The sequence below is a fragment of the Megalops cyprinoides genome, chromosome 1 (assembly GCF_013368585.1).
Source record: "Megalops cyprinoides isolate fMegCyp1 chromosome 1, fMegCyp1.pri, whole genome shotgun sequence".
Taxonomy (NCBI): Eukaryota; Metazoa; Chordata; class Actinopteri; order Elopiformes; family Megalopidae; genus Megalops; species Megalops cyprinoides.
Genome location: NC_050583.1, coordinates 31,893,779 through 31,903,811, shown reverse-complemented (window position 1 = coordinate 31,903,811; position 10,033 = coordinate 31,893,779). Strand labels below are relative to the sequence as shown.

At 39.5% G+C, this 10,033-nt stretch overlaps 1 protein-coding gene across 4 annotated transcripts in view; it reads left to right on the top strand.

Moving 5' to 3' along the window:
• Nucleotides 1–1,787: 1,787 nt before the first annotated feature.
• The window catches only part of LOC118779117 (axin-1-like), a 29,531-nt gene continuing 21,285 nt past the window's right edge, over nucleotides 1,788–10,033 (top strand). For 3 of the 4 annotated variants that reach the window (XM_036531040.1, XM_036531023.1, XM_036531032.1), the window contains exons 1-2: nucleotides 1,788–1,928; nucleotides 5,646–6,617. In XM_036531040.1, coding sequence (XP_036386933.1) covers nucleotides 5,740–6,617 — 878 coding nt within the window. In that variant the 5' untranslated portion in view covers nucleotides 1,788–1,928; nucleotides 5,646–5,739. Of the gene's footprint in view, nucleotides 1,929–5,645; nucleotides 6,618–10,033 lie in introns of those variants that run through there. The other variant, XM_036531048.1, reaches the window with a different exon arrangement.

Here is a 10,033-nt window from a genome sequence, read left to right as displayed (position 1 = left end):
CAGTTTTTATTAATGAGATTCATACTGCATTCTGTATTGACATAGTGATACATCAACAAGGGGGATATGATTTGCACAGCGAAACATCAGTACAATGATTTGCTAAATGTATCTTCTTGTTGGAACAGGCAAAATTGCTCTTTGTTAAAAATGTAGGTATTCTAGACTATCAGTATCATCTATGCCTGTTGTGAAATTTTAATATTTAGAATTCATTAGAGGGAATAGCATGTTAACTTCTGTGTGCTAAAACCTTGTTTGTAGATTGTAGATTTAGAGATGTGCTGGTCAGACACATGAAATAATGCAGTTTATTTCACTGTAAAACCTGGACATTATATATCAAACAGGAGCTTTCTCGTGGCCTTTCAAAAAATACAATTTCAAGCTGATTGATATAAACATAATTCTTTGGGTTTAGCATTTTTATTTTTGGTGCAAAATATTTAAATACCCAAAAATATCTCAGAAATTCCATGAATACCATAAATGTGTAACTGTGTGAGAGGATAATTTTGGGATTTGCTTATTACACAGAGCTTTTCAATGTAGTCTCTTATATACTACTTGCTGCAGAGAAATTTCCACATCATGGTTGTTTCCATGCTGAAATTAAGCATATGATCAGTTTTGTACCAAATACTGTTTGATATAGGTTGTTATTTATTTGCATAGCAGACACCTTTATCATTGATTTTTAAAAATGGATTTCGTTTGGGTTTTTTTAAATAATGACCTCTTACCCACAGAACAATAAAGATGAAAATGAATGAACAGCATTCTAGTTTTGTTACTAAAAGACTCCTTGAATTTAACTGTGAAAACATAAAGCTGTTTTGCTATGCTAAATACATGCTAAACATGTAAGTGTCTCTTACAGTACTCATATTGTCAGTTTTATTGGGCTGATTCACATACATATGTTTGTGCATATGTTATAGATGTATAATTAATACTTAAGGTAATTGTTTTATTTGCATTTTGGCTTCCAAGGTTTAGGTTGTCTCTAGTTTGCCTTATATATATATATATATATACATAAACATTACTATGGAATGTCATGATTAAGTAAATTTAATAGGACTGTAGGTTTTTGCTTATAAGCAAAGGTAGGGTAATTTTAACATTTTAAAAAGATTGCAGTGAAGTTACACTTGAGGGAGTGTACCAAACTAAGCCTCCACATCTAAGTTTTAAAATGTTTCACATGTTATTGTCTTCATGTAATTAAATGGTATGTGCCTTCCTGTTGAGGCATATGTCGGCATTTCATCTGTATGTTTAAAGGTTCATTTATGTTTGTTTTTTATTTTCATATGATACAACCAATTTGAATGAAGCATGTGGAGGTTACTTTAGGGAACTACATAATGTGATTAGGATGTGCATCAGGACATATCACTATCATTAATGATGAGTTTAGTGTGGCCATGTAACATGTGGACTGCAACATTAGTGTTAGTCGCATGGCCTGGGTGGTATTCATCCTAAATCCACATGCGAATTTACTTAAATTATTTTGGATTTTTTGTTAAGTTCGATAATTGTCCCCGGTTTCCGAAGTATTTGGTGTTTGCCGTGGTATATATAGTGTGACCTCTCGAGACAGAATAGCTCACATTTTATTTTGGAGAGACAAGATGTCTTGACTTACTGCTTAGTGTCCAGGCTTTCCTGTTTTTCCCAGATTGCAGTTTGGCTTTGCTAACGCTTGTGGCGCTGCTGAGCGCCTGCTGGTCCACACATACACACTCACAGACACCGACTCAGAATGAGAGTGAGAGACAGCCATGGGGAGGTGGAGGAGGACGGATTGTTTTCTTTGTTATTTTTAAACTCTTGTAACTCGTCCTTATGACACGATTCACAGTGAACTGTACACGCCAGGATCCCCGATGCACTCGAAAACGGAGAGCAGGCTTTCAGAGGTATGGTATGAAACTTTTCCAGCACGGGGTTTAGGATTGCGGTAGCCAAGGATGAAATGTGCCCTCGCTTTGCTGTGTTTGAATCAAATCGAGCGGATTCGGGCCATGAGCTGTGATCGATCAAACAAGAATGGGATGTGAGGTTCGTGCATATTATCGATGAGTATTTGGTGCAAATCGGTACGCCATTGCCGTAAATAATGTGAACTGTAAAGTTGTGTACTTGTCGGTCTGCTGAGGAAGGGCCTGGCTGTGTGTGGAGTTTGTTTCTGCTTCCCCTCCCCCATCCGTTTCTGCTGCTGAGACTCCAAGAGGCCAAGACGTGAATGCAATGTGGGGCTTACTTCAAAGCAGTCGAGAGGGTAGCGAAAGGGGGTATCATACTACTAGTTAGCAACCAAACTAAAACGCGTGGTTAGTTGAAATGCATCGGGTTGTTATTATAGCCTCCTGGCTAGCTTGCTAAGTATGTGTGCAACCGTAAGAACACTCGCGTGGTTGATTAGCTGCTACATGTAGATCTATCGTTAGCTAGCAATTTTAGCTTGCTAACGTTGGCTTGCTATCTAAATCAATACAGCTAACAACCAGTTCAGTGTGGCTTGCCAGAAATTTATCTAAAACGATCTAAGAGAAGTAAAAAAAGCTCTGATGAGTAAATGCAGGTAGCTTGTTAGCAAGGTTAGCTGGCTGGTTGACCAACTTAGAAATCATTTCGCGGTTGTTTTAAAACCAGGAGCAATTAAGATGGCTTGTTAGCAAGCTAACATTATATTGAAATTGAAATATTAACCTTATATATGATTTGGCTAGCTATCGTGTAAAGCCAAAGCTAAACTGGCCATTCTCTTACTTCGACTTTGTTACTTACTGGTCAGCAGCTGAGGCTTGAGAAGAGAAAGGTGGTGAGTTTGAAATGCGCTTTGCAGAACAAGATTCCACTGGCCGTGGCCCATCATTTTCATTGCTAGCTGGCCACATTGCGAACCCTTAGTTGTTTTTAGCAGTCTAGATAAGTATCTTGTCTACTGCCTGCTTGTTTAACGTTAGGTAGACATGCACAGATTCCCCAACAGGTAGCTATCCCGATGGCCACAATGTAAGATGACTAAAACATTTAGTGATAGTTTGCGATAAAAATGGGGTGGTGGACAGCATAGGGTAGTTTCTTGAGAGGATGTTGATTAAAATAAGTCGCAGGCTGACTTGCTAGTTAACCTCGTGCAGTCGGAAATGTGTGCACTTTGAGACATAGGTTGTTTCCTTTATAGATGAGTGTGTCAGTTGTCATATGCATCAGCTAGCCAGTCGTGTTTTAGGTCAAGGGAAAGTTATTTTCTGTCGTCAATTCTTAGCGTCATTCACCACATTCAGTAGACTTTGATTTACTGATGCATTTAGCCATTCAGCAGTCCGTTCTTGTGTTGCTTGTCTCAGTGAATCCCTTTCCCTTACTGCAAGAGTCAGTTTGAGCCAACATTATCTAAGCTTTTAGAGTTAATAAAATACGTAATGTTAGATGTTGTACAGAGTAAGAGGCGCTTAATACATTGGTCTACTTTGATTTGTCACCAATAAAATGTTTGTAATTTGAAGTGAGATGTTTTTGCCATACATTCTTGAATAAGAATTTTGTATTTCGGCAATGTTGGAACAACACTCACAACTATAATCAGTAAAGGACAGAATGTTAAACTTGTCTGTTCTGTGAAATGTTAAGATCAAAATGACTTCATTGCATGGGTAGGCTAGCTAACTGGTACAATGCATTTAATTTCTCTTGTATAGCTACACTGTAATTGTGCATCTGGATGTACAGAAAATTCACTTGTGTCGTTCATTGTGTCAAGTGTCAGTCATACAAGTACATACACAGGAAGCTCTTTAGTTTTATCCTAATTCACCAGCTCCTCATACCTTTCAGTTTCTGGCATTTGCATCCGTTATTTCTGAAATGGGGTGCTTCACTGAACACCAAAACAAGGCATCCAGAATATACATAAACTCCACATTTACCTTCATAAATACTGTTTAAGCTGTTTAAAATCCGCTCTCTCAAACTGGATCCCTGGTCCATAATCCCTCAGCCTCTCGTCTCACCACCCAGAAAGGACTAAAGTATTTTAGCCAAGGTCGTCTGTTGATGCTATCAGTGTGCCTGCATACGCTCCTCTAACCGTCACAGTCATGGCAGATTGTGGTGCTCCGTGTGTTCTGCAGTTGGAAATGCTCGGTCCTTGTTTGGATTGTGTAGCTTGCAGTCTGCGTAATATGGCTAAGATTTATCCTTCGCGGGGGTGAAAGCAAAGCTTAGCCTATATAACTGTTATAAGAAGAGACATCGCAGAAGTCCCCTTAGTGTATGTATTGATGTGGAGGGTTCCCTCATTGGGTTCAGTATATCATTTTGAGGATTTGGATGCATTTAAAAGATATGAATGGAAAAAAATGACAAAAAAGACTAACTGGAGCAAAAAGGTGATGTCATTGTGGTCTGTTTGTACCAGTGGGTAAAGAAAAAGGTAAACTGAGGCATACTGCAACCAGAGAGTCTGGTTCACGGTCATAATGTGGGGCTGATGTCAAGCAAACACAATGGCTACATGATGATGCGACACTGAAAGCAGACACCTGATATTCTAAAATAATCCTGCTTGAAGTCATTCACAGTGGTTCTCCTGTTTGTTTCAGTTCTCTTATTTGCTATAAGTGGATCCATAACCAGTTCAAATGGTTTTGCGATTTGTGCTTCATGCTAGTTGAAGTTGTGTCATTGTCGATGGGGAAAAATTTGAATCGGAGCAGACTAAGAGGCTGAGTATAAGGTACAGATGTTGCCACAATAATGTAGTCAGTGGATTCAACAGTGATTTTATCCAGGCAAAGCTGTTTAAGAAAAAGGTCCGGTTTTTACTTTCCCTGCTTGTTAGAGTAGCCTGGGTTTCAATCACCAACTGGTATGGAAATGCACAGCATAAATTTCTCTGGTTAAAATTCTAAAACATCTGAGATTGGAGTTGCATGTTTTTTAAAATCTTTGTCATGTTTGCACGACCTGGGTAATGGCTCTGATTATCATGTATGCAAAGGCCATATAGCACTTTGTTCCTTCCATAGTCTGCTGCTGAACTAAAATAGAATAAATTCATTTTATTCTCTAACTGGCATATTTTGAAAGTGTTTCAACTCTTATATTGTAGATATTGGTAAACGTGTTTGATATGTATTTATAGGTCTTATGTTTGGCTCTGAAACGTGTTGTGAAAATATTGTATATAATAGGTGTAGGTTAACACATTTCTATATCTACGTCATTTTTTTTGAAGCAAACATTAATTTTTAACAAGACAAAGGGTCTTGTGCTTTATGCTTTTTAAGATCTATAGAGTAACAACACTTCTTGGTTGTATGAAATGTTAAGCTCCAAGATTTCTTGATCTGGTCAATAAAAATACCTTTTGTAGATATAAAGCCATGTATTGCACACATTGTGCATTTTTGAATGGCTTCTTTATTTGTCTTGATGTCTTTCTGTTAGTTGTGAATGTTTACTGAATTCAAGATTATAGTTTAGTACACACCTCTGTCTGTTTTTGTGTTATGTCCCTAACGTGTCACAGGCCCTCCATGTTGACAGACTTCAGAATGCTATCATTTTTCTGGTGCAAGTTGAAAAGGAGTCTGGTCTCATTAATATGTTTGTTTTTTTTCTTTCAGGAGGAATTCTTTGGCAGCGGCACTGGTAGAAGTCTGGATTTAATTGTTGTGAAGTTTTGGCCGTACTGGGACTGGGAAAGTGGACATTACGACTATGAGCGTGAGAGAAAAGGGATACCCAGTGGACCTGGGGGGCAACTTCACTGAAGATGCTCCAAGACCCCCTGTCCCTGGGGAGGAGGGAGAGCTGGTGTCTAGCGATGTGCGGCAATACAACCACAGTTTCTACTCCGGCAAGAGCGAGAGCCTCAAAAGCGAGGCCTCCACGGCCACGCCCAGGCGGCCGGATTTGGACCTGGGATATGAGCCCGAGGGCAGTGCCTCCCCCACGCCGCCCTACTTGAAGTGGGCTGAGTCCCTGCACTCCCTCCTGGATGACCAAGATGGGATCCACTTGTTCAGGACCTTTCTCAAGCAGGAGGACTGCGCGGACCTTTTGGACTTCTGGTTTGCGTGCAGTGGCTTCCGGAAGTTGGAGGCCAATGAGTGCAGTGAGGAGAAAAAACTAAAACTGGCAAAGGCCATTTACAAAAAATACATCCTGGACAACAATGGGATTGTGTCAAGGCAGATCAAGCCAGCCACTAAGAGCTTCATCAAGGACTGTGTGATGAAGCTGCACATCGATCCCGCCATGTTTGACCAGGCCCAGACTGAAATCCAGAATATGATGGAGGAGAACACATATCCTGTGTTTCTCAAGTCTGATATTTATTTGGAGTACACCAGGACAGGTGGGGAGAGCCCAAAGTTGTATAGTGACCAGAGTTCAGCATCAGGGAATGGGAAGGTTTTACCTGGATATTTACCGACTTTGAATGAGGATGAGGAATGGAAGTGTGACCAGGAGCCGGATGAACATCTGGAGTGTGACCCCACCCCCACCAACCGACTTACACAGAAGCTGCTGATGGAGACTGCCCCACAGAGGGCAGTCACTGGCAAGAGGTACCAGGACAGCCGGGAGTACAGGTAAACCCTCACACAGTGTAGTTTTCTTCAGCTGAGACTGCGTAGGCTCTCTGTGCAAGTCTAATGCTACACAGAATGAATCAGAAAGGAGCTAATGTTTTCATACTCCCAGATGATTTCAGCGCTGACTGAAGATTTACACCGCATTGGGTTCAAAGGAATTTGAGTTGGAACACAGCTGAGTGCAAAGGAGGAGAAAGCAGTGTAGACCATGAAACTATGGCTCTTATGTATCTGTGACTTTGGAAGCACTATTGTAGCCAAGTAAGAGAAGCTGCTTTTTCTTTTATTAGAAGACAGAACCGCAAGCTCTTTATGCTCCCCATGCAGGTGTTCTGTGAAAGGCATGCTTTTAAAGAAGAATAAAGGTTTCTCTGAGAAAAGCTCAACAGGATTTCTCTTGAGTGGTAAAAATAGAGAATCAGGGTTTTGCTGTGGTGTGAAGGTAAAGGAATCATTCTCCACCTACAGTTTTACAGACAACAAAGCAGTATGACTTTCAGAAGGCCAGTCGTCTCAGTTGAGTTGAAATGTTAATCAATGTTTGATTTATCAAAATTTGCAGAACAAGAAGTCATTGGTAGTGAAATAGCCCTCGCCTTTTAGTACCATGTTATAGTTCTTTGCTTATGCAGAGATTGATGCAGGGTATCACAATTTGTGTCCCTTTTCCACTGTTGAGCTGGAACCATGCTGGCATAAACCGGAGATTGTTGCATTATCCAGAACCAGGACTGTAGAATATGATGTCATCATCCTTTGGAAAGCTGTTGGGCATGGTAGGCCGTATATGCGATCCAGAAGTCCTCTGAAATGGAGAAGGGAGGAAGCTGTGCTAGGTGAAAAAAATAGTGGAGCTTTAAATGTATTTACTGTTCTTTGGTTGATATCTTCAGCTCAAAACCAAAAGGATACAGCAGTTTGCAATGCCAGTACACTCAGGAATTGAAGCAACTGTTTATCACTGTGAAAGTGACATAGTTGCGCAGTTTACTGAACACAGCTGGCCTGTTAGAATGAATGCACCAGTAACATCAGCAGGTTGAGCTCACTTGGTTTGTTTTTGTTTGGCTCGACCAAAAGTCATGGAAACCCACCAGAACATTAAGCCCAACAAGCCAGCCTGGTTTTGAGATCTGTAGTGGGGAAGGGGTATCCGATTACCCACTACTGTTAATCTGCAGAAACATGGAATGATTTAAAGATTTACTGTAAAATGAGCAGCACTTGAATACACTGGAACCCATTCTACCTCTCTAGTGAGGAAAATTGGATTTTCTTTGGCTGCATAAAGGCTCTAATCCAAGTAGCAATTGAAAAGGTAACATGGTGAAATGGTAATACACCTATAGGCATTTGGAAAGGGTTTGGAAGCGCTGTATGTTCCAGAGGATTACAGGGCTTTGTACTAGTGATAGAGGCGGCAGTGCTGATATGTTTTTATTAAGGATGTTCTCTCCGAAATTTCTATTTATATTTCTTACAGATTTTTTTATCACTGGTAGCAAGGAGAGTAGCAGGTGGATTTTGCTCCCCAGAATTACTCAGAAATATTCTTGGTATTTGCTATTGGCATTCTGTAGTGCGGTGATTGAGGGTTCCAGAATTTTATCCCTGCAAGTGACCTAGTTTTCCCACACTTCTCTGAGAGAAACTTTTTACATTGGTTGAAAATAAAGTAGTAATCATTTTAAAATGAGTGACTATTGTTAGTTTGTATATTTTCTGAAGACATTTGGGCTATTTTGTGAACTCAGAATCTCTGCATTGTAATATGTGGTGTTGTATAGGGTGCAGCATTGTAGGCTGCACATCTTAGACATGTGCAAGGCTGGTTGATTGCTGTAGTAATCTTCTGTATGCAGGAGGTCTGGCAGACAGCCTCCTGTATCTGAAAAAAATGATATATGATTTCAAAATGGTCACCAAGTTACAATCTTTTCCCCATGGACTCCCCAGCCAATTTACATTATTACTATTCCAGTGGAAGTTGTGATCAAATTAAAAGTGCATTTGAACACTTGGAAGTTAGCCCTCTTCCTTCTTGATATTCATAAACTCTTAAGGCATGGAGTAGTTTTAATTACAAAGAAGAATGTATAAGAGGTTGTGTTTAGTAATTTTAATAAGTGAAATTACTGGCTGGAATTATAAAAAGAAGCTGTACTTTAAAATAGAGACTGAAAGCTTCTATAAGTTCATAGTATGGGGCCTCTTTTACATCATGGTTTGGTGCATACCTTGATACCGCATGTAAAAAAATAGTGCATTATCTGTGTCTCTGTGTCAAATTATCATTCTGGGTATAACATCTTCAGGAACACAACCCTGCACTACGTTTCATATAAACGATGAGAAATGGACATAATCTGAACATGTTTTTTTCACTCATTTTAAAATGAAAGCATATCCAAGTCATGGACGCAAGTATTTTCTCTGAGCTAAACCTGAATAGATACATAATTCAATAATGTGTATAAATCTAATAATTATGAGATGTTTTTGTTTTTTTGTGTCCTTCAAAAATATTTTGCGCAATTTGCCTGCCAAGATTGAAAGACATTATTTGGTACCATAGAAACAAAACCTGATGCTCTCCTAAATCAAGGAGGGTTCTAGATGCAGGGAGCATGGAACCAAACCTAAGACTTTTCATCTCTGTATTTGCATGTGTATGTTATTTCTCGGGGGAATATCACTTTGTGATAATTTTGTATCGTGACCTCAATTTTGTGAAATGTATCGTGACCTGAATGTATTCTCATGTCTAAGAGACAGTCATTCATTTGGGTTCAGCTGACGTCTGTCATCTATAGTGAGGTGTCCAGCCAGCCAGTGCTCTACAGTAACTTGTGCAGTGAGTTTTATATGTTCTTGCCATTGCTCTAGATGAGTTTCAGTGTGTATTGTTGCCTTTGTATGCTTTCTAATAGTCCCCATGCCTCAGAATACTCTCTGTAAATGAAAGATGTTTCAGACCCATATTGAAATGCAGTAAAACAGCAAAAAGGTCCCATTTTACCCAGCCTGGCATAATTGATCCAGGTGTAGGGTCGGGTCTTGTTTGGGTTCTTTCCGATACCGGTGCTAAAGCGATACTTTTAAAACGGTAACAGTGCCTAAACGGTGCCTGAACCGATACTTTTAAAAAAGCACAAAACGATGGTCGACGACATTAAAGAACAGATTTTTTTTTGTAAGGCAAATTTGAACTTGAAATTGAACAATATATTAACCCTTTTGCACGTAACTTAGTTTAATGCTATGTATCGTGCGTGTTACGTTACATGGTTCGTTATGTTTTCATTAGCGTTGAGTTTCTCATAGTTTTCAGTTAGTATTTGCTATATTTTTAAACCTTAAATCGCTGTTTCCTCAAAGCTTAAGTTAGCTAGAATTTTTCCAGTCTAGTGTTG